At 44.6% G+C, this 25086-nt stretch overlaps 2 protein-coding genes across 2 annotated transcripts in view; one reads left to right on the forward strand and one right to left on the reverse strand.

Moving 5' to 3' along the window:
• The first annotated feature begins 78 nt into the window (after positions 1 to 78).
• On the forward strand, positions 79 to 4570 carry CDC26 (cell division cycle 26). Its single transcript, XM_087704691.1, has 2 exons — positions 79 to 256; positions 1878 to 4570. The coding sequence occupies exons 1-2, from the start codon at positions 176 to 178 to the stop codon at positions 2052 to 2054; spliced, it is 258 nt and encodes an 85-aa protein (XP_087560817.1). The 5' UTR covers positions 79 to 175; the 3' UTR covers positions 2055 to 4570.
• Positions 4571 to 5734: 1164 nt separating this feature from the next.
• SLC31A1 (solute carrier family 31 member 1) overlaps positions 5735 to 25086 on the reverse strand; it is a 23950-nt gene continuing 4598 nt past the window's right edge. The window contains exons 3-6 of the mRNA XM_087704690.1: positions 10225 to 10404; positions 9122 to 9194; positions 8037 to 8205; positions 5735 to 6664 (exon numbers count right to left, since the gene is read on the reverse strand). Of these exons, the coding sequence (XP_087560816.1) occupies positions 6463 to 6664; positions 8037 to 8205; positions 9122 to 9194; positions 10225 to 10368 (588 nt within the window). The 5' untranslated portion in view covers positions 10369 to 10404 and the 3' untranslated portion in view covers positions 5735 to 6462. The remainder of the gene's footprint in view (positions 6665 to 8036; positions 8206 to 9121; positions 9195 to 10224; positions 10405 to 25086) is intronic.

Raw genomic sequence — 25086 nt, forward strand, 5'->3', positions numbered from 1 at the left:
CCCGCATCCGGCGGAGCGCCTGGGCCAATGGCGTCTCCGCAGGCGAATCGGCCGCTCTAGGTCAGGAGGGCCTCTATGATGCGTTTCCGGCAGCGGAGGGGAGAGGGGGCTTTGTAAAAAGGACAGTGTTGCGCATGCGCGCCTAGAGGCAGCCGCTGGACCGGCCAGCGGGAGGATGCTGCGGAGGAAGCCCACCCGGCTGGAGCTGAAGCTGGACGACATCGAGGAGTTCGAGGGGGCCCGCAAGGAGCTGGAGGTAGGTGGGGTTTGGGGGAGGAGAGAGTGAGAGAGACATCTGGGGAGTCCCCAGCCGGAGGCCGCCCGTGCTCCCTTTAAAAAGAAAAAAAAAAAAGAAGAGCTCTGGAGCACTCTGCCCATGCTCAGAGGCGCTCTCTCAGTGGGAAATGCTTTTAAAGTGGTTTCAAGGAAGCGGGGAGGGGAAAAAAAGTGGCTCTGCTTTATATAGGGAAATGTCCCCGCTGATGGCCTAGGGAAATTCTGCACATGCTCAGAGGCAGCATTTCCCCAAGGAGCTGCAGGTTTTGGCATTCCAGATACATTTTTCCATCTACCTATCTAATCTGTCTGTCTGTCTATCCATCTACCTACCTAACCTACCCACCCACCTACCCATCCTATTATCTCTATCTATCCTATTATCTATCTAATCATCTAGCTATCATCTCTATCATCTATCTGTATCTATCTGTCTGTATTATCTATATCTATCCTTCTCCTTTTCTCTATCATCTCTCTCTGTATTTATCATCTATCATCCATTCATTCATCCATCTATATCTATCTATCTCTGTCTATATCTATCATCTATCTTATCCATCATCTGTACATCACTCTGCCTGTCTCTAGTCTCTCTATCACAAACATCTGTCTGTCTATCTATCTATCTTTACCATCTAACTATCATCTGTCTATCCTCTTTTCTCTATCATCTCTGTCTGTATTTATCATCTTATCATCCATTCATTTATTTATCCATCTATCTCTGGCTATCTTTATCTATCACCTATCTTATCTATCTTCTATCCATCACTCTGCCTGTCTCTAGTCTCTCTCTCACACACACATCTGTCTCTCTCTGTCTATCTGTCTGTCTGTCTGTGCATCCATCCATCCATCCTACTGTATCTGTCTATCTACAGTCTCTCTGTCTTTGTCTGTCTCTCTCTTTCTCTCATGGTCCTCAAGAACCACGCTTGCTGTTTTTGGTTTATTTAAATTAAGGGCAGTATATATATATATCTATATCCAGGTGGAAAAAAATAATAAAGCATGTTATTGGTCAATGGAGCCTGATTTTTTTTGTAAGCTTTGAATATATTTCTTCAGGCAAAAGATCGGAAAACAGACTTTTTATAATGATGAAGAAAATATCTCTTTATAGCCAACGAACCGAAGAGATTTATCCTTCTCCTTCAAAACATACAAAACAGTCAAAAATGTGCTCTTTGTATCCAGGGGATGTTGTATTTAAATATTAACCTGCCTTTATAGATCGGCAGTGTTTATTTTTGAATGAGCTGTGGCAGGAACTCAAGTGCATCTATTTTGTCCTGCCTGCTGGCGGAAAAGCATGATAGAAAGAAGTCATTTTGGCAAAATGTCGTCCATGTAGAAATGGACTTTCAGGTAGTTTTAACCTTTTAACATTTAAAAGCAAGGGTTGAATAGCTGCTGGCCAGGATGACTGGATACAAGCTGGATCTGTTTTGATCCCGTGAATCATACCCGCTTTTCTCCCCCTTTCTGGGATGTTTCCAAAGCATTTGATTATTCAGCGCACTTAAAATGTATTGCGTATGAGTTGCAGTTGTGTTTTCCAAAGGATCTCTACCTTCTTGGTTTTTTTTTTTTTGCAGGCGCATAAAAAGCAGCGGGAAGAGGTCGACATGGTGGGAACCAATGAGGGCGAAGGGGCCCTGGCGTTGAATCCTGATCCCAAGAGCTGGGAGCAAGTTATTCACGACCGGATTGGCTACAAACCTCAGCCGAAACCCAGCAACCGTTCGTCGCAGTTTGGGAACTTCGAATTCTAGAGCGATGGGGCGGAGCAGGGTTGCGCCGCTGTCTCTCTGCGGAGCGTGCTTTAGGGAAGATTATGACAAGCTGATTTACGATGAGGACAGATGGAGGAGCCATAAGGATTTTTATCCTTCTGGAAGATAAAAGACTTTTCTATTCTGTAAAGAATGAGGTTGTGTCCTTTTTCCCCCCCATACACCTGAAGGCCGAATTCAGACACTCTCCTGCCCTGGATATCTTTACTTAAATCTTCCATTTGCAACCTTAAATCTTTCAACAGCAATATTTAAGATTCTGGCAGAGCTGCCTTAGCATAACCTCGGCACGCAAACGTTTCCAGATGTCACTATTGGGGGAAATTTTGCACAGTATAGCCAGGAGAAAAATGTTTTGTAACAGCACCTGCACAGTTGTTGGGGCTGGATTCGGACAGTGAGGAGGTTGGGGAGGAAGATGGGCCGGTCCTGGAGTCTGGGGAAGGCTCTGAGGAGGGCTCTGTGTCAGAGGCAGAGAGGGGGCCAGGGACATCTGACAGTTATCAGCTGCCTTCAGAGTCAGACATCAGTGAGGCAGAGGAACAGCTAGAGCCTGTTCCCAGTGTGCGCATGCACAGAGCTGCTAGACGAAGGGAACAGCTAAAGATCAAGGGTCGACATGGGAGTAAGGCCACAGGTGGACCGTGAATGGCCCCTCCCAGAGGGAATAAAAGAGGAGTGAAAGGGGAGTGGAGTTTGCAGGAGGCAATTAGTTCGCTTCATTGATTCGTGACTCTCTAAGACTCCTTGCCAAGTTGTGCAGATATGGGCCTGGCAGCTCTCCAAGCCAGATAAGGTCTGTGACCGTAAATCCTCCCTTGAAAGACTTTGCTGAAGGCGAATGAGCAGAATTCAGTCAATTAATAAAAGGGTTTTTTGTCTGGACCAGGAGTTTGCTTCATGCTCAGAACGAGTATAGTCATCCTCAACAGAAGTGTGTTTATTTCTGTAACACCACCTGGGCGGTGTGTGGCAGACCTGCCTCTTCACCCCTCCAATCACCTGAACAAGGACAAACTCATAGACTCGCCTATTCCTAGAAGGGATAGCGCTACTTGCAATTAGCTTATTTTCCTTCACTCTGCGTTGCACGCTTTCCTAACGCCGAGCGCATTAAATTGGGAGCTATTGTAGGGACAATACTATTGTGCGCAGGGCTGTGTACATGCAAACCGGTTCCTCCAGCTTGGGAACGGGAGAGAGGTACGAGAGAAGGGTATTGTCATGGGGACGGGGCGTGGGGGAAAGAAAGCCAATTCCAGACAATGGGTTGAATCTCTTTATTCTACTGAACGACGTCGGGGCAGGTGTAAACATATCCATCATTTTCGGTTAAGACAGTCTGCACTTTCAGAAGATACAACAGCGGAATCGTTAGTATTCACATAATGATTGCCGACGGATATGCTTCCATCAGCTAGGGATTTAAAACAAGACATCCTACATCAGCGGCAGCAAACCTTTTTGGCACATGAATGCCCAAAGTGGAACGTGTGCGCATGCGCGAACCCAAAGACCAGCCTGCCAATATGCGCATGCTTGGTTTTTGGCCGTTTTTCGGGCCGTTTTTGGCCTGGAAACGGGCCGTTTTTTAACCTCTTTTTTTGGAGTTGTTTTCCGGCGTCTGCAAAGACCAGCTGGCCGGACCAGCAGAGCGATGCGCGTGCCACAGATAGGACTCTGCATGCCACAGGTTCCCCATCCCGGTCTTACATGGTACACTACACAGCCCGAGGAAGCAATATAGCTAAGGCACATTATATTCTTTCCATAGATATACTGTCAGTGGAGGAAGACTAGAAGAACAGCTACGGAAGAAACAATACTGGGTTACAGTCAGCGAGTAAACGAGACGAGATTTTCCGTCGACAAAACACAAGGGAAAGACGCTGGCGGGTGGTTTTTGGAATTTCCCCCCTCTCCCCACTTTTCACGGGAAATACCCAAATGGCTAAAGCTGGCCTCAAACCCTATACGGTTGGGTTCACATCGTCCTAGTAATCAAGGAGCCACTCCCTTCTTTGGGTTTACACAGGGTGGATAGAAGCAAGCAGGCGGACGCGATGTGCTAAACGCTACAGAGCTCGTTACGGAGATAAGTTAGCCGTGGCTGAAGCGCCACGAAATGGCGGAACCCCGCTCGACTTTGCGGTTGAGATGAAATGTATCACAAACCCCGTCTTTGTGCCTTCTAAAAAGATCGGGAGAGAGAGGCTGAAAACTTGATTGTACGGAGGGATGGGATGGGGAGAAGGCTGATTCAGCTACCGCTTTACTAATCTTCGGCACATGCCGTTTGGGTAAATGCCATCCTTTTGTTTTGTAGTTGAGCCAAACAGCCTGGAGGTAGGTACAGATTTGGCTCGGTGGAAAAGCAAGACGCCAGCCTCTCTCAAATTTACAATCAGGTGACAGACATGTTGCAGGCTTTGATTTCCCTCGTGGTGGAAGTACTCCGGCTTCTGCGTACTTCTCCCCTCTCAGGCAGTCAGTTTTTTAAAAAAAGAAAAAAAGCTTGATTTCTCAGGATGAACGTTAATCCTGATTTTACTTTCTTCTGTTGTGGCCAACCAAGCAGAGCAGGGCAGTAGATTCGGATAGTGAGGAGGTTGGGGAGGAAGATGGGCCAGTCCTGGAGTCTGGGGGAGGCTCTGAGGAGGGATCTGTGTCGGAGGCAGAGAGAAGGCCAGGGCCATCTGACAGTTATCAGCTGCCTTCAGAGTCAGACATCAGTGAGGCAGAAGAACAGCTGGAGCCTGTTCCCAGGGTGCGCATGCGCAGAACGGCCAGACGAAGGGAACAGCTAAAGAACAAGGGTCCACTTGGGAGTAAGGCCACAGGTGGACGGTGAATGGCCCCTCCCAGAGGAAACAAAAGAGGAGCGAAAGGGGAGTGGAGTTTGCAGGAGACCATTAGCTCGCTTCATTGGTTCGTGACTCTCCGAGACTCCTTGCAAAGTTTTGCAGATCTCGGCCTGGCAGCTCTCCAAGCCAAATAAGGTCTTTGATCGTAAATCTTCCCTCGAAAGACATTGCTGGAGGTGAATGAGCAGAATTCACAGTCAATTAATAAAGGTTTTTTTTTTTTGTCAGGACAAGGAGTCTGGGAAACCTCGGTGTGAACATCTTCCATGGAAGTTATTAAAAAGTGGGGAAACTCCTCCTCCAGGCAATGCTGAGCTACATGCTCCAGCAGCCTCATCCCTGCCTCTTAACTTCCTTGCAAGGGGAGAGTGGCACCATCCCACAGTGTGACTGCCTCCAGGACAATTTGGGGAGGCCTTGTGGCCATCCAAGGTGTGCCTAAGATGCTCTCAGGCGTGATTCCCCCTTTTCTGCTGCTTTTGGCCCATTCGGGAAATCCCCACGTAAAGGAGAAGTAGGATCCTCTCTGCCTAGAACAGTGTTTTTCAACCTTGGCGACTTTAAGTCCTGTGGACTTCAACTCCCAGAATTCCCCAGCCAGCTGTGCTGGCTGGGGGATTCTGGGAGTTGAAGTCCACAGGACTTAAAGTCGCCAAGGTTGAAAAACACTGGCCTAGAACGTGTCTGCCAGCTTATTTTTTTGAAGCCACTTAAGAAGGGCATGACAACTAGGTTTAATTTTTTTAAAAAAAATATTTAGGGCCAGCCTGAAAATCAGAAAAAAAAAAACCTAAAAGCATTTGTACTGCAGGTTTATTTAAAATAGGTTTAAAAAAAAAAGTCATACTTGTTTCCCCGTTATTTTTCACAAGCATGTCACCGTCGCCGGCTAGAAATGGGTACTCTAAATCAGCATATGGGTCCTTTCCCCCCCCCCCCCTCCAGACCATCTGGGCCTAGAACCTTCCTGGGTCAAAGGCTTCCTGGAACCAAACCCACACCACCGTTTTGGCAATTGTGACACGGCAGTGGGCCACCCAGCGCAAAGCAGGGAGCCGGCTTCTCGAGGAAAAGAGGGACGAGCAGCGTTTGGCACTTGCTAGATTGCCGATCCAAACACATAACTGGCTTCGGAGGACTTGTGGTTGTGCGTGCGTACCTGTCTCCAAGGAAGGCCAGGTTGTGTGTTCCTGGCCCTCCCCTAGAAACGCAGCCTGCTGCTAAAAGTACGAAAAAAGGACCTGGGATGGCGGAGCTCCCCGCCTTTAAATCGGGACTAAGCAGGCCATGTTTCACCCATCAATCGTTGCGAGCGGGTTGCCTTAGCTGGCTGCCCACCTCTTTTACTCCGTGGCTCGGGAGTTTTCCCCATACCCCACCCCACCCAAACCCAAAGCTTTTGGGGAAGAGAGGAGGAGGAGGAGGAGGCACAAGGGTTGCCCGGTGGGATGCTTCTAGTAAACCTGGTCCTTTGAGAGGCTGTAGGGGGAGCGGAGATGTGTGGGGGAAAGCGAGGACAACCGTTAGTGGCAATGCTCCGTGATGTCGACGACGACGGCCTTTTTCCAGCTGAAGAAGAAGTAGCCTGCGCCAGCGCCGGCAGCCACGGCGATGCAGAGATAAGCGTTGTAGGTCATGAAGATGAGCATCAGGAAGTAGCTGACTACTACTTGGATGATGTGAAGAATGGTCTGGAAGAGGTGAGGGACGCTCAGCATCTGTTGGCTAAGCGGACGGGAGAAGGGGAATGAAGGAAGTGACGAGCTTTTTGTTTCATTTCCCCGTTTTCAGAAATAACTCGAGGTGGCGGACGTACCTCAGGCCCCTCCCCTCCTACTTTCTCCACTGCAACAACCTGTGAGGTGGGCTGGGCCGAGAACGAAAGACCGGCCTAAAGTCACTCAGCTAGTTTTCATGGCTGTAGCAGGACTAGAGTTCACTGTCTCCTGGGGATTGGATTGGCCAAAAGTCACCCAGCTGGCTTTCATCCCTAAGGTGGGAAACTAGAACTCACTGTCTCCTGGCGATTGGTCCAAAAGTTACCTGGCTGGCTTTCGAGCCTGAGACAGGATTAGAACTCACTGTCTCCTAGGGAGTAGTCCAATGTCACCCAGCTGGCTTTCATCCCTAAGGCAGGACTAGAACTCACTGTCTCCTGGCGATTGGCCCAAAGTCACCTAGCTGGCATTCGTGCCTAAAGCAGGACTAGAACTCACCATCTCCATCGCCCAATGCCAGCCAGTTGGCTTTCCTCCCTTAAGGCGGGAAACTAGAACTCACCATCTCCTGGTGTTTGGTCCAAAAGTTACCTAGCTGGCTTTCGAGCCTAAGGTGGGAAACTAGAACTCACCGTCTCCTGGTGACTGGCCCAAAGTCACCTAGCTGGCATTCGTGCCTAAAGCAGGACTAGAACTCACCATCTCCTGGTGACTGGCCCAATGCCAGCCAGTTGGCTTTCCTCCCTTAAGGCGGGAAACTAGAACTCACCATCTCCTGGTGTTTGGTCCAAAAGTTACCTAGCTGGCTTTCGAGCCTAAGGCGGGAAACTAGAACTCACCGTCTCCTGGTGACTGGCCCAATGTCAGCCAGCTGGCTTTCCTCCCTTAAGGCGGGAAACTAGAATTCACCGTCTCCTGGTGTTTGGTCCAAAAGTTACCTAGCTGGCTTTCCTCCCTTAAGGCGGGAAACTAGAACTCACCATCTCCTGGTGTTTGGTCCAAAAGTTACCTAGCTGGCTTTACTCCCTTAAGGCGGGAAACTAGAACTCACCATCTCCTGGTGTTTGGTCCAAAAGTTACCTAGCTGGCTTTCCTCCCTTAAGGTGGGAAACTAGAACTCACCGTCTCCTGGTTTCTAGGCTGGCTGCCAGTGGGATGCAAAAATCACCCTACCTCAACTTTCGCTCCGGCAGCAATTCTCTGACCAAAGGACACTGTCCGAAGATTATAAATGGACCAAGAGGAAACGTTTGGCAAACGCCCGGTTTTAACGACGGAGACCCAGAATGGTTTCCCTGTGGCTTCCTAGCTGTATCGGTACTGTATGTACCCAGCGCCATTTTGTTGTTTTGTAGCGTGAAGAAGCAGCGTGAGCTCACCCAACCGTTTTGTGCGTCTCCATCAAGACGGTGCCGTTGGGCCCTGGGAGAGGCATGGAGTTGTAACGAATGCTGACTTGGGACTTCCGGAGAAGGCTTTCCCGCCCAATCTTCAGGCCCTCATAGAACATGGCCAGGAAGAAAATAGCCACAAACGCTCCCACCATTTCTGAAGGAAAAGAGACCACCTTTATTAAATATAAGCCGATAACCTGGCATTGCCCGTGGGATTTTATTTATAGGGGAGGGAAAATGTCCGGAACTAACGTGATTTCTAATGTTGGATTTCCTCCCCCTTCCCCCTTACTAGAGGGAGCCCCCTTGTGGAGTACTGTGAAGCTGTTACCACGGCAACTCCACTGCGCTGCACAGCAGAAGCCATTTTACGGCAGTACAGCAGAAACCATTTGAAGGCACAACAGGCTGTATCTTAACAGCAAGCCCCCTGCACCCCCACACACATATTGTGTGTCTTGCCCCCACAATATTTGTTTCCAGAGGGTAAATTGTCTGTGTACCATGTTTGGTTGAAATTGCTCAAGGCGTTCCAGAGTTAAGCTGTAACACAAAAACACACACACACACACGTCTGTCTGTCTGTCTGTCTGTCTGTCTGTCTGTCTATCTATCTATCTATCTATCTATCTATCTATCTATCTATCTATCTATCTATCTATCCATCCATCCATCCAGACAGACATACTGTAGATGGATGGATGATAGATAGATATAGATACTATATAGATAGATACTGTAGCTACACAGACATACTATGGATGGATGGATGGATGGATGGATGGATGATAGATAGATAGATAGATAGATAGATAGATAGATAGATAGATAGATAGATAGATAGATAGATAGATAGATATATATATATATATATATATATATATATATATATATATATATATATATATATATATATATATATATATATATATATTGGTTAATTGTTCTCTCTGTCAAGGAATTTCTCCTTAGTTTTAAGTTGCTTCTCTCCTCGATTAGTTTCCATTCATTCTTGTTTCATCCATCCCTCGTCCCCGTCCCCCCCCTCCCGGCTGCTCCCCATCACTCACCTCCAGGTGTGTTGATGACGAGCCCAGAAAACAGCAAGGGAACGTTTTGATAGCTGAAGTGGAAAGTCATATCCTGTGCAGGGAGAGAAATGGGAGCCTAGGTAAAACGCTATTATGAACAGCAGGGCCAAAATGTGCAGCTTCCTGGTCCTTGTATTACCACCATTCCTTTTAGTGACCATTTGAAGTCGCAACGACACCGAAAAACAGTGACTTTAGAAACCTGGTTTTCACCCGCTTTAAACCAGCAGTCACCAACTGGTGGTCCGCGAGAAAACTTTGGTGGTCTGCAGAAAAATCTTTGCATTTTTTATATTGCACTATTGCAGGGATCCTCAAACTACGGCCCGCCAAAGCAATTACTCCCGCTGGGTGATGGGATGGGGTCCTTCAGGCACTTAGCTTGGCTGCCTGTTTCCTTTCCTTTTTCCTTTTCTTCCCCTTTTATCTGTCTTTTCTTTTCCTTTCCTTTCCTCTCCTCTTTTTCCTTTCCTTTCCCTTTCATCTGTCTTTTCCTTTCCATTCTTTTTTCCTTTCCTTTCTTTTTTCCTTTCCTTCCCCTTTCATGTCTTTTCTTTTCCTTTCCTCTTTTTCCTTTCCTTCCGCTTTCATCTGTTTTTCCTTTCCTCTTTTTCCTTTCCTTTCCCTTTCATGTCTTTTCTTTTCCTTTGCTCTTTTTTCTTTCCTTCCCCTTTCATGTCTTTTTCCTTTCCTCTTTTTTCTTTCCTTCTCCTTTCATCTGTCTTTTCTTTTCCTTTCCTCTATTTCCTTCCCCTTTCATGTCTTTCCTTTCCTCTTTTTCCTTTCCTTCCCCTTTCATGTCTTTCCTTTCCTCTTTTCTCTTTCCTTTCCTTCCCCTTTCATCTGTCTTTCCTTTCCTTTCCTCTTTTTCCTTTCCTTTCCTTCCGCTTTCATCTGTTTTTCCTTTCCTCTTTTTCCTTTCCTCTCAGCTCCCTAGACTGCACCCTGCAAAGGATTAGGGGGCCATTAAAAGAGGGTGATGATAATTGGGAGGAGGAGAAGGGAAGGCCATTTATGGAGGGGCATGTATTCCTTTGCCTTCTCTTGCTTCAAGCTAAGCCCAACAGCTCACACTTCCTTACCATCATCCCGCCGTGCATGTGTCCAGGGGCTTTGGTGGGGTGATGGTGGGCGTGAGGATCCATGGTGGGGGTTGCAGAGCCACTCATGTTGTGATCCATGTGGTCCATGTGATCCATATGGGCGTGGTGCTCAGGATGGCCCATTTCGGCTCAGGAGGAAGAGGAGAAAGCAGCGAACGCCTGCAAAATCCATTGACGGGCGTTAGAAAACATTCTGGCGGGGCAGTTTTTCCATATATTGCGACGATGGGGAATGAAAGAATTATGCAGATTATGAGCGGATGCTCTCTGAGCTTGGTTGTTTTCTTCCATTACCACTGATAATGTTACCTAGTTGGGTAATGAAACGTCTACGAGAAAACGTAGCTCAGAGAGCACCAAAGACCTCACAGTCCTCTTCCTCCACTCCACACACCCCACTCCCTTCTAACATTGATGATGTTACCTAGTTTGGTAATGAAATGTCTGCAAAAAAAAGCAACTGTTCTGGCCGAGGCTTCCCAAGAGCATGAAGCAAACTCCTGGTCCCCTTTTATTAATTTGCTGTGAATTCTGCTCATTCACCTCCAGCAAAGTCTTTCCAGGGAGGATTTATGGTCACAGACCTTATCTGGCTTGGAGAGCTGCCAGGCTGATCTCTGCAGAACTTGGCCAGGAGTCTCGTGGATTCACGAACCAATTACGGGAACTAATGGTCTCCTGCAAACTCCACTCCCCTTTCGCTCCTCTTTTATTTCCTCTGGGAGGGGCCGTTCATCGTCCACCTGTGGCCTTACTCCCAAGTCGACCCCTGTTCTTTAGCTGTTCCCTTCGTCTGGCAACTCTGCACATGCGCACACTGGGAACAGGCTCCAGCTGTTCTTCTGCCTCACTGATGCCTGACTCCGAAGGCAGCTGATAACTGTCAGACGGCCCTGTCCCCCTCTCTGCCTCCGACACAGAACCCTCATCAGAGCCTTCCCCAGGCTCCAGGACTGGCCCATCTTCCTCCCCAACCTCCTCACTGCCCGAATCTGCTCCCAGCTCTGCTGGCCGCTGGCATGGGCCACAACAGCAACCAAGTGCTCAGAGAGCATCAAAGACCCCACCGCCCTCCTCCTTTTCCGTCTCCTCTGCTCCACACACACCCACTCCCTTCTGATGACGTTACCTCGCTTGGTAATGAAATGTCTGCAGGAGAACAGCCAAACTCAAAGACCCTCGAAGATCTTGCATTTCAACCCCGAGCTACAAATATTCTCCTCCAAAATACCGAGTCATTCCTGACTTAGCTTGGATCAAAATAAGTTTAAAGACCTGAGGATGCCTTTCAAAATCAATTTTCTACCGAGAAGCTGCAGAAGAAGTTGATAAAGGAAGAGTGCCGCGGGGGGCCTCAGTCGAGCTCCGTTTGAAATTGAATTAACTCAAAAGCCAAAAAACCCCGTGGAAAAACCACCGCCATCCTTGATGGCTCCCAATTTGATTCACCTCTTCAATCACATTAGGGCCAACAAGTGTGCCTGTGTAACAGAAAGGTCTCTGGCTGCCCCCAGCAATGGATGTCTCCCCTTCTTGGAACAAACATTGCCCTCTAAACGCATTAAGATGGAGGGGGATAAGCAGGCAGGAGGAGGAAATCTAATTTATTTAATCCCATCACTGGGGATTACTGGCCTCAAATTGGAGAAAGAAGAAAATACAAGCAATTGATAAAGCTTAAATGATGGCGGCTGGGGTGGGGGGTGAGCAGGTGACAAGAAGCTGGACAGAACTGGGAAATTTTTGCCACCAGCTGCTCTAAGCCAGCCTTCCCCCTCTCTTTCTTTCTTTTCTTCCTTCCTCTCGTTCCCATCTCACTGCTTCCTTCCTTCTCTCCCTATCTCCGACCCATCGATCTCTATTCTCTCCTGCCTTCTTTATTCCTTCCTTCCTTCTTCCCATCTCCCTCCTCCCTATCTCCATCCCATCTATCTCTATTCCTTCCTTCCTTCTTCTTTTCCTTCCTTCCTCTCATTCCCATCTCCCTCCCCCCTATTTCCATCCCATCTATCTCTATTCCTTCCTTCCTCCTTCCCATCTCCTTCCCTCCCTCCGTCCCATCTATCTCTATTCTCTCCTTCCTTCTTCCTCTTTTCCTTCCTTCCTCTCATTCCCATCTCCCTCCTCCCTCCCTCACTATCTGTCCCATCTCTCTATTCTCTTTCCTTCTTTATTCCTTCCTCCTTCCCATTTCCCTCCCTCCCTCTCTCTGTCCCATCTATCTCTATTCTCTCCTTCCTTTATTCCTTCCTTCCTTTTCCTTCCTTCCTCCTTCCCATCTCCCTCCCTCCTTATCCCCGTCCCATCTATATTCTTCCTTCTTCCTCTTTTCCTTTCTTCCTCTCATTCCCATCTCCCTCCCTATCTCCATCTATCTCTATTCTCTCCTTTTTCCTCTTTTCCTTCCTTCCTCTCATTCTCCTCTCCCTCCTTCCTTCTTTCCTCTCTCCCTATCTCTACCATCTATCTCTATTCTCTCCTTCCTTTATTCCTTCCTTCCCACCTTATCTCCATCCCATCTATCTCTATTCTCTCCTTCCTTCTTCCTTTGCCTTCCTTCCTCTCACTATCATCTCCCTCCTTCCTCTCTCCCTATCTCTCCCATCTATCTCTATTCTCTCCTTCCTTTATTCCTTCCTCCCCACCTTATCTCCATCCCATCTATCTCTATTCTCTCCTTCCTTCTTCCTCTTTGCCTTCCTTCCTCTCATTCTCCTCTCCCTCCTTCCTTCCTCTCTCCCTATCTCTCCCATCTATCTCTATTCTCTCCTTCCTTTATTCCTTCCTTCCCACCTTATCTCCGTCCCATCTATCTCTATTCTCTCCTTCCTTCTTCCTCTTTGCCTTCCTTCCTCTCACTCTCATCTCCCTCCTTCCTTCTTTCCTCTCTCCCTATCTCTACCATCTATCTCTATTCTCTCCTTCCTTTATTCCTTCCTTCCCACCTTATCTCCGTCCCATCTATCTCTATTCTCTCCTTCTTTTTCCTCTTTTCCTTCCTTCCTCTCATTCTCCTCTCCCTCCTTCCTTCCTTCCTCTCTCCCTATCCCATCTATCTCTATTCTCTCCTTCCTTCTCCTTCCTTCCTTCCTTCCTTCCTTCCTTCCTTCCTTCCTTCCTTCCTTCCTTTCATCACTAATGGCTAAGGTGGCGTCTGCCAGCAGATCCTTCGTTTATAGCTTCTTGGACTTTGATGTTTGGAAACCTGGAAAGGATTCAAAAGACACCGTGACTTGATGTTATCATCGATGACACAAAGAGTTTATTTTACAACTCCGTAATAGACCCAGACAGGTAGACAGCCCTGGCACAACCAGGCTCCATAAAAGTTACAAAGATTCAGGAGGAAATGTGAACAGAAACAACGAAAGGAAAAAGCCACAGCTATGACCCCACAGTTCTCTTCCTCCTCCATCTCCTCTTCTCCTTCCTCCACCCCCCCCCCCCACAAGCCCCACTCCTTTCTAGACTGATGGCATTACCTAGTTGGATAATGAAACGTCTCCAAGAAAACAAGTAAGCTCAGAGAGCACAAGGAGCCTACATTCCTCCTCTCTCCGAACTCCTTTCCCTTCTAGCACTGATGATGTTACCTAGTTGGGTCATAAAACGTTGGATAATGAAATGTCTCCAAGAAAACCACCAAGCTCAGAGAGCACCAAGGACCCCACAGTCCTTCCCCTTGTTCTCCTCCTCCTCCTCTCTTCCTCCTCCTCCTCCTCCTCTCCACAAACCCCAGTCTCATAGTGGGAAACAGAGGAGAGAAGAAAGATAGGAAGCGAGGGATAGGAGAGAGGGTTCAGATTCCAGATAGCTTATGATTAAGATCAGGAATGATATAAATTGTTTAAAGTTAGTCTAGCGAGGAGGAGCTAAGTTCAATGTAAAGATGTTATCAATTTTCTATTCTTTTTTCAAATATATTTTAGACTGTTTTTGTTAAAGATTTATACCGTGTATGGGTTCTGGGAAGTCGGGGGAGGGAAGGCTGGGGGGGGGGTTGGAGGGGGAGGGAGGGATTTATATTAGGCTTGACGAGGGGTATTAGATTTTAAAGTAATATGATTGCACATGTATACTGTTTTCTCTTATTTTTTCTTTAAAACTAAGATATGTTAAGTATATTGAGATGGAAGCATAAATACTATCAACATAGAATGGAGTTTGCTCATAAGCTGAAATACACCAAGTGAATGAGAGGAAGAGTGAGAAACAGAGGAGAGAAGAAAGATAGGAAGAGAGGGATAGGAGAGAGGATAAGGGGGGAAGATGAGGATAAGGAGGAGTGGAATGAAGAGAGAGGAGAAGGAGAAAGGAAGTAGAGTAGAAAAGGATGTTGGAGGGAAGAAAGGAGGTAGGAGAGAGGCAGAAGAAAGAGGTGTATGGAGAGCAGAAGAGCCAATAATGGGTTTTTATCTTTCTGGCCGTTGATGGCAAGAGGAACTGATGTAATTACTACTTAATACAATAGGATATTGGCTATGTAATAGTGTACATGTGATTATATGTTATGAAAATGGAAAATAAAAAAAGTATTAACAAAAAACCCCAGTCTCATGTAGCACTGATGATGTTACCTAGTTGGCTTATGAAACGTCTCCAAGAAAACCACCCAGCTCAGAGGACTCCCTCATTTCAACCCCAAACTTCAAATATTCTCCTTCATTGATAAAAAATTTCTTCCTAGCATGCAATGCAGGAATCCTGTCCTTTCAATCACGTAGCATTCTTCCCCTTCCAGATTTCTCGCTCTAACCACAAGCACCTGTATCTCTGCCATTTGTCAGATTTTATTCATTCCTTCATGGCGATGAAACCGATTTTTCCAGTTCTTAGCAATTACCTTTTGGCACCTGATAAGTTAAGTGTCGCTAATTAATGTTTTCAGGGCTGAGAAGGAAAATATTCTAACATTGCTTTGGATTAAAAAACTAAATCCTAAGCAGATCTTCTAGAAGATAAATCTTGCCCTAGGGGCATTTCGATTCCTTAGATTTGACAGTCGTATCTGCAGCCTATCTCTTCAACCTGCCTTTGCTAAGAATCGTTTTGCTTTCAGGATGAAATGCCCTCAAAAACGTAGAGACAATTAGGGGACTGGAGAGTAAAACATAGGAAAAACGGTTGCAGGAACTGGGTTTGTCTAGTTTAATGAAAAGAAGGACTAGGGGAGACATGATAGCAGTCTTCCAATATCTCAGGGGCTGCCCCAAAGAAGAGGGAGTCAAGCTATTCTCCAAGGCACCTGAGTGTAGACCAAGAAGCAATGGGTGGAAACTAATCCAGGAGAGAAGCAACTTAGAACGGAGGAGAAATTTCCTGACAGTGAGAACAATTAATCAGTTGATCGATTATATACAAAATAAATATGGGACTAAGAAATTCCAGATAGCTTATGATTAAGATCAGGAATGATATAAATTGTTTAAAGTTAGCCTAGCAAGGAGGAGTTAAGTTCAATGTAAAGATGTTATCAATTTTCTATTCTTTCTTCAAATATATTTTAGACTGTTTTTGTTAAAGATTTATACTGTGTATGGGTTCTGGGAAGTCAGGGGAGGGAAGGCTGGGGGGGGGTGTTGGGGGGGAGGGTTGGGGGGGAGGGAGGTTTGACGAGGAGTGTTAGATTTTAATGTAATATGATTGCACATGTATACTGTTTTCTCTTATTATTTCTTTAAAACTAAGATATGTTAAGTATATTGATATGGAAGCATAAATACCATCAACATAGAATGGAGTTTGCTCAGAAGCTGAAATACACCAATTGAATGAGAGGAAGAGGGGGAAACAGAGGAGAGAAGAAAGATAGGAAGAGAGGGATAGGAGAGAGGGTAAGGGGGGAAGATGAGGAGGATAAGGAGGAGTGGAATGAAGAGAGAGGAGAAGGAGAAAGGAAGGGGAAGTAGAGTAGGAAAGGATGATGAAGGGAAGATAGGAAGTAGGAGAGAGGTAGAAGAAAGAGGTGTATGGAGAGCAGAAGAGCCAATAATGGGTTTTTATATTTTTGGGTGTTGATGACAAGAGGAACTGATGTAATTACTACTTAATACAATAGGATATTGGCTATGTAATAGTATACATGTGATTATATGTTATGAAAATGGAAAATAAAAAAAGTGTATTTTAAGAGAACAATTAATCAGTTGCCTCCAGAAGTTGTGAATGTCCCAACACTGGAAGTCTTTGAGAAGATGTTGGATAGCCATCTGTCTGAAACGGTATAGGGTTTCCTGCCTAGGCAGGTGATTGGACTAGAAGACCTCCAAGGTCCCTTCCAACTCTGCTATTGTATTATTGTATATATTCATAGACACACACACACACGTGCATGCATTATTTTATTCAGGATATGTACTTTGTGTGTTTTCCTGTGCAGCCAAACTGTCTAGAAACTTCAAGGGAGTTTCAAGCAGCGTGTTTTATAACCATGGCACACCAACAAAGCAAAAATCTGAGTGGGTGTGCAAAAAGTTTTGGGCCAGTTGAACGAGCTCCCTGGATCGCGGCCAATTTACTGATTTTTTAAAAAAGGGACAGAAATGGAACACCACCTGCGCGTAATTTCCCACGCCGGTCTTAGGAGGGAAAAAAAACAAAACTTGTTGGTCCAAATCAGGCACGTAAAGGAGATTACAACTTGAGAAAGCCTTTTTTTGTTCCTGGCCGAAACTGCTCCCGTTCGGATGAATTTATCCTCCTCCTACCCGTCAAATGCCCGATACAATAGGAGGGTTTCGGGTTTCGGAGGGGAATTTTAAACAAGGGACAAAATAGCAGCCGAACTGAATTATGAACTCGGATGCTTGCGAGGAGGTGGAGGAAATAAGAAGAGGCTTGGCGGGACGGATTTGTTTGCTGCCTTGAATTAATTTACACAAATAATTTATATAATATCTATAAAGGTAAAGGTTTCCCTTGCATATCTGTGCTAGCCGTTCCCGACTCTAGAGGGCGGTGCTCATCTCCGTTTCAAAGCCGAAGAGCCAGTGCTGTCCGAGGACGTCTCCTTGGTCATGTGGCTGGCATGACTCAACACCCGAAGGCGCACGGAACGCTGTTCCCTTCCCACCAAAGGTGGCGCCTATTTTTCTACTTGCATTTATTTACGTGCTTTCGAACTGCTAGGTTGGCAGAAGCTGGGACGAGTCACGGGAGCTCCCTCCGTTATGCGGTGCTCAGGATTCAAACTGCCGACCTTTCTGATCGACAAGCTCAGTGTCTTAGCCACTGAGCCAACTATAAAATTATAAAACAATATTTTTATAAAAACACATTAGAAATATTTCTATAAAAAAAAAAACCACTGGACAAACAGGTTTAAAAACAGCTTCTACCCAGGGGCTGCCAGACTCCTAAACAGAATCACAATCACTTCACATACATATGGAAACATACGACTGGTTGTTTTTTCGGTAGAGCCGAGGTGGCGCAGTGGTTAGGGTGCAGTACTGCAGGCCACTTCAGCTGACTGTTATCTGCAGTTCAGTGGTTCTAATCTCACCAGGCTCAAGGTTGACTCAGCCTTCCATCCTTCCGAGGTGGGTAAAATGAGGACCCGGATTGTTGTTGGGGGCAATATGCTGACTCTGTAAACCGCTTAGAGAGTGCTGAAAGCCCTATGAAGCGGTATATAAGTCTAACTGCTATTGCTATTGCTATTTTCTCCTCCCAGTTACTAGTGTAAGGATTATTTTCTATACTATTCATGTTGTCTCGTATTTATTTATTTTTTGTTATGGATTGCACCAGTAGGGGCTAAAACCAATTTCATTGCATACGTCAGTGTTTTTCAACCTTGGCAACTTGAAGATGTCCGGACTTCAACTCCCAGAATTCCCCAGCCAGCGAATGCTGGCTGGGGAATTCTGGGAGTTGAAGTCCGGACATCTTCAAGTTGCCAAGGTTGAGAAACACTGGCATACGTGATGCACAATGACAAATAATAGTAAATAATTATAATAAAATCAGGATGCAAAGAAGCAAAATTGTCTGCTACAACGTCCTACCTATCAATGACTACTTCATTTTCAACCTCAATAAAACACGGGCAAACAATCGATGCAAACTCAAGGTGTAAACCGCTCCAAACTCGATTGCAGGAAATACGACTTCAGCCACAGAGTGGTCAACGCCTGGAATGCTCTACCTGACTCCGTTGTTATATCCTCAAACCCCCACAGCTTCAACCTTAAACTGTCCACCGTGGCCCTCACCCCATTCCTAAGAGGTCCGTAAAGGGGGCATGCATAAGCCCACCAGCGTGCCTTCCGTCCCTGTCCGACTGTCCCCATTTATCTGTACTCATTTCTTCTTCTTTCTTTCTTTTAATAAATATTTTTATTAACAAACATGTAAAATACACACACACAAAAGTTAGACGTACACCGCATTTATACAATACAGTACGAACAAGAACTTCCGGTTTTTTATAATAGCAATCATCCATCGATACCGCTCACCTTATATTATTCCCCCTTCTATTGTATTTCGTTTGGATTTCACCATTCTTAACCCTCTTATTTTACTCATAACTGTTTATTTTTTTGAGTTTTGCTGTATTCTTTCATTGATTTTTGTTTCTTTCCTCCATCCACCTATACCATTGATCCCATATCTGGTAGAATTCTGATTCTTCCTTTCCCTGGATTTCTTTAGTTAGTTTGTCCATTTCGGCCACAGTCCATAACCTTTCTTATTATTTCATCTTCGCTTGGGATAAATTTGTTTTCCCATTTCGGGGCAAAGGCAATCCTTGCCGCCGTAATTATATGTAGTATTAAATACTGGATTTCTTTTTTGTATTTCGCCGACATTATTCCTAATAAAAAAACTTGAGGTTCCCATTCTATTTTAACCCCTGTTATTGCCTGTTATTGCGTGCATAAGCGCACCAGAGTTCCTTCCATCCCTGTCCTACTGTCCCCTTCTATTTGTACTCATTTCTTATCTATATGCTTCTACCTGCTTCTACTTCTATGTTTATGTTATAGTCATACTTGTTTTCTCATACATGCTTGGCAAACCAAACCAAATAAATAAAAAACAAATGTAGTGCTACCATTAAGAGCCAAGGTGGCGCAGTGGTTAAAAAGCAGCACTGCAGGCTACTGCTAGATCAGCAGGTCAGCGGTTCAAATCTCACCGGCTCAGGGTTGACTCAGCCTTCCATCCTTCCGAGGTGGGTAAAATGAGGACCCAGATTGTTGGGGGCAATATGCTGACTCTCTGTAAACCGCTTAGAGAGGCCTGAAAGGCCTATGAAGCGGTATATAAGTCTACTGCTATTAAACCTCCAGCAGCACCTTTGCGTATTTCTCTAATAGTTTCTGCGTGGGGAAGATTATATTTATTTCCCGGTGCTTATTTGTGGCCATCTGTACACTCTAAAAGTGGAAACCCAAGGCTTTTCATTAACACGGTCATGTGAGTTGCCACCAAGCCTCCAGACCTCATGAGATCGAAATGCTGTTCCCATTTATTCAATTTCCTACCGGCTTCTGCCAAGCCAAACAGCTTCCGAGTTTTCAAAACACATTCTAACGAGAGGAAGAGTATTTACAACAGAAGCGCGGGGGGGGGGGGGGGGGAACACACACCCTCAAAATGTTGTATACTTCGCCCTCAACGTGCAATTTCATTTCACACAGTGTCCTCAACATACAATGTCCGTTTAGCAACTGTTTGAAGCTTCAACGGCACCATAAAAAAAGTGACTTTTATACAAAGAAGAATCCGAGTACTATTCAAGTAGGGAATTTATGGTACAAATGGCAAGAGGAAAGATGCAAAGAATAAGGAAGCAAGAAAGGGAGGAAAAAAGATTTTTTTAAAAATCAGAAAATAATCACAAAAGCCCCAGAATTAAGAGGGGGAAAATGTAAGATAGATTGTATACGAAATAGTACGGAATAAGAAACATAAGAGAAATATATATACATAGAAGGACATAAGATGTATTGTATGGAAATAAGTACATGGAAAGAGCAACCTGAATAAAAGAAATATAAGTATAAATAATAATAGTAGTAGATGAAAAATGTATAAAAATGTGTGTGTGTATATGTATGCATGTATTTTTTTTTTATATTTGTGCTGATAAATAAATAAAGGGAGACTAGTATAGATCTATTTCAAGCTATTTAGCTCTCATCAGCTAGCCATACCCTTACTGGGATTTGAACCTGGGCTATATTACATACTAGGCAGACTTCTTAGCCATTAGGCCACAGGCTCTTATCCGTTATCAGCAAAGCCAGGGTGAAAGGTATCTATTAGATTTTTATATGTATGTATGTATGGTGTCCCTTTATCAGCACAATTGCAATACATACATACATACATACATACATAAACACACACATATATATAGGTGTATATATGTACGGATAAAAGGAGTATAATGGATATTTAATGACGTAGAAATGTTGCAAAGATGATATTTATGTTTTAGAAGCTGTTTAAAACAGTTGGAATGGAATGGAAAAAAAAACTGTTCAAAATGGAAAAAAACTGTTCAATAAAAATTTAATGTTTTTTTTTAAGTGACTTATGACCAATCCTCGCGCTTATGACCCTCCCAGCATCATGTAAGCAAAACTCAAGGACTTGCCCCGTCTCCCAATTGCTATTTGTGATGCTGTCCCTGGGCGAGCCCAGATTCATTTAACAACGGCAGGGGTTCACTTAGCAGGTGAAGTGATTCGTTTCACGACTGTGGCCTAAACAGAGTGTAAAAATCAGGCGGGACTCGCTTAATGCCTTGCTTAGCAGTGGACATTTCTGATCCCAGTTTATAGTCGTAGGTGAAGATTACTCGCTACTGGAAGAGGCTGCACCAGCCTGTAACTTAACTTTCCAAAAAGAAAATAGCTTTGATCTCTTTGTTCCTTTGAAGTTTAGCTTGCTTCTACCCGATTCCCTTACGGAATCTCTGCTTGGGTTTCATTTGTGTTATTTTGTCCCTTTTTCCTGGAAGACGTGAAGCCGCTCCCTAAAAATGGAATATATACCTGACTTTTTATGCCTATCCTTGCATTTGGGGAGGGACCTTCTAACCTCCTGCATCCAGAAGTTATCAGCAAGAGATAAGAGTTGGTTGATGTCAAGAGAAGAGCAAAGGCAAGAGAGAAATCTTGATAACGATGATAACGAAAGTTAATTACGACAATTATAGCCCTTAGTGATTTTGTGGAGAGCACACGCCCCTCTCTATTACACGGGGTCCACCATCCAGTCATTTTTGTGACCTTCTGACAAGGCAGGTCAAGGCTTCACTTAACAACCATCTCACCAACAGCTGCAGCCATTCACTTAACAACTGCGGCGAGGAAAGTGCGTGAAACGGGGGCAAAACCCATTGAGCAACTGCTTCGCTTAGCAACATAAATTGCTAAATCAACTGTGGCCGTGGTCATGTTGAAGACTACCTGTATCTTTTGTAAGTTCTAAGTGGCACATATACCGGTAGATATAGATAGATAGATAAATAGATAGGTAGGTAGATGGATAGATGGATGTTGATGGACAGAGACAGAAAGAGATAGATATAGATAGATTGATGGAGATAGATATAGAGATAAATATATATAGAGAGAGTTAGAGATAGATGATAGATAGATATGAATAGAAATAGAGAGAGACAGATACAGATGGAGATAGATATAAATAGATATATAGATATATAGAGGTAATAGATGATTGATAGAGATAAATGGAGATAGAGACAGAGAGAGACAGACAGAGATACAGATGGAGATATAGAGATAAATAGATATATAGATAATTGATTGATAGATGGAGATAGATATAAAGATAGATAGATAATTGATTGATAGATGGAGATAGATATAAAGATATAGATAATTGATTGATAGATGGATAGATATAAAGATAGATAGATAGATAGATAGACAGAGAGAAACAGAGAGAGACAGATACAGATGGAGATACAGAGCTAGATAGATAATTGATTGATAGATGGAGATAGATATAAAGATAGATAGATAGATAGAGAGAGAGAGAGAGAGAGAGAGAGAGATACAGATGGAGATATAGAGATAAATAGATATATAATAGATGATTGATATAGATGGAGATATAGATAGATAATTGATTGATAGATGGAGATAGATATAAAGATAGAGAGACAGAGAGAGACAGAGAGAAACAGAGATACAGATGGAGATATAGAGATAAATAGATAGATAGATAATTGATTGATAGATGGAGATAAAGATAGATAGAGAGAGACAGAGAGACAGAGAGACAGATGGAGATATAGAGATAGATAGCTAGATAATTGATTGATAGATGGAGCTAGATATAAAGATAGATAGACAGAGAGAGAGACAGAGATACAGATGGAGATATAGAGATAAATAGATATATAATAGATGATTGATTGATATAGATGGAGATATAGAGATAAATAGAGATAGATAGATAGATACTTAGATAGAAGGATAGAGAGAGATACAGATGGAAATAGATATAGAGGTAAATAGATATATAATGGATTGATAGATAGATAATAAATAGATGATTGATTGAGAGAGAGAGAGAGAGAGAGAGAGAGATAAATAGATACTGTATATAGACAGACAGACAGACAAATAAGGAGCCCCTCCCTTGTAGAAGGAAGGAAAGACAAAGATTCTTGAGGTCAACAGTTCCCTCGGATGCCATGCTGGCTGGAAAGGAGGGCGCTGACACCCCAAAACACCTGGAGGGCAGCCCAGGGTCAGCCCATTGACTCACACACTTCCTCCTTGCTGGTTCTAACCCGCTCTCTCCCCCCCCCCCCACAAACGGGGGTGAATAACCCTCTCCTGCCCTTTGCTGCAATGTTTTTGCTAGATCAATCCCGCTTCGAGACTATCCTGCTTCCAAATCTGGCAGCCTCCGTTGTGTACACCCAGAAGTAATCATTAATGGGGGAAAACCGTGGTGGTTTCACCTTCATTGGTGCCATTGCAGTCGGGCTACTTGGAAATGCGCCGAAGAGGGTGTTTCCACAGCCCTGGCCATTAACAAAACGAGGACACCTCTTAAGCCAAAATGTCTGGATTCTATCCTGTCCCCCTCCAAATCCTGCTAGGGGAAATGCTTTTTACCTGCCCCAGGATAAAAGCAGGCTGATTCTTTACAGATTCTTTTCTGAAATAACCCCGGCATTATTCTAACTTGTTCGGTAAAGCCGCTCTGATCCATCTGTCGCATGAGAACCTTGGTTTGTCAGGCAGAAAGGGACCCCCCCAGTTGAGGTTGTCTGAAATTGGTTCGGGAGTTATCTGGGGATTGGACGCCCCATCTCTCAGAGTGCCAACTTTGTAATTGGCGAGATGTCTCTGCCAGCCCTCTATGGCCTCCAATTAGTTGTTGTTGTTAGTTGCGAAGTCGTGTCCCACCCATTGCGACCCCCTGGACAACGTTCCTCCAGGCCTTCCTGTCCTCCACCATCCTCTGGAGTCCATTTAAGCTCACGCCGGCTGCTTCGGTGACTTCATCCAGCCACCTCCTTCTCTGCCGTCCCCTTCTTCTTTTGCCCTCAATGGACTATGGGACACATATCTATCTATCTATCTATCTATCTATCTATCTATCTATCTATCTATCTATCTATCTATCTATCTATCTATCTATCTACCTACCTACCTACCTACCTACCTACCTACCTACCTACCTACCTACCATCTATTATCTATCTATATCTATATCTATATCTATATCTATATCTATATCTATCTATCTATCTATCTATCTATCTATCTATCTATCTATCTATCTATCTATCTATCTATCTATCTATCTCTATCTACCTACCTACCTACCTACATGTCTCTATCTCTCTATCTCTCTCTCTATCTATCAATCTCTAATATTATTCTATCTCTAACCACCCATCCATCTATTCATCCATTTATCCATTGCTATCTATCCATGTTTCCCTTTTGCTCTATGATATATGTCTGTCTGTCTATCGTATTGTTCTATCTCTATCCATCCACCCATCTCCATTTATCCACCTCTCTCTCTCTCTCTCATTCTGTGTCTATCTGTCTATCTATGATATTGTTCTTTTGCCGTCAATCCTTCCCAGCATGAGGCTCTTCTCCAGGGAGTCCTTCTTCCTTCTCATCAGGTGGCCAAAAGATTTGAGTTTCCTCTCCAGGATCTGGCCTTCTAAAGAGCAGTCAGGGTTGATCTCCTCTAGGACTGACCGGTTGGATGGCCTTGCAGTCCAAGGGACTCGCAGGAATCTTCTCCAGCACCAGAGTTCAAAGGTTTCCGTTCTTCGGCGCTCAGCCTTCCTTATGGTCCAACCTTCACAGCCATCCATTGCAACTGGGAAAACCACAGCCTTGACTAGACGCACTTTTGATTGGCAGGGTGATGTCTCTTCTTTTTAGGATGCTGGCTAGATTTGCCATATGCTCTGATTCGAGGTGGTACGAAAATATCTCCCAGACTTGCACATCCCGGTAATCTATTAAACCTCACCCTCTCTCCCAACTCCCCAATCTTCATGCCATGTCACAAAACTACCCTGCAGATGATACAGCTGGGAGGTGGGGAAAAAGCCTCTTTTAAAAATACTACTTCGGAAATTTAAATGTTTAAATAGAGTTTAATGCTGTAAAGTCAGGCCTCATTTACAGACTTAAGCTCCTTCTACCGTCAATAATACAGCCCTGGCTTTTAAGAAAACAAACATATGGATCATCAGAGAGAATCCCATTGTTTTTTTTGGAAACTCCCTTTGTTTAAAACTTAGCTTATTTCCTTGATAATTCTAGGTTCTTTTTCCGTTCTATTCCCTTACTTAGAATCTCCCCCCTG

This window comes from Thamnophis sirtalis, unplaced genomic scaffold (assembly GCF_051295495.1).
Source record: "Thamnophis sirtalis isolate CommonGarterSnake01/CBP01778 unplaced genomic scaffold, rThaSir2_p1.2 scaffold_2, whole genome shotgun sequence".
NCBI classification, from domain to species: Eukaryota; Metazoa; Chordata; class Lepidosauria; order Squamata; family Natricidae; genus Thamnophis; species Thamnophis sirtalis.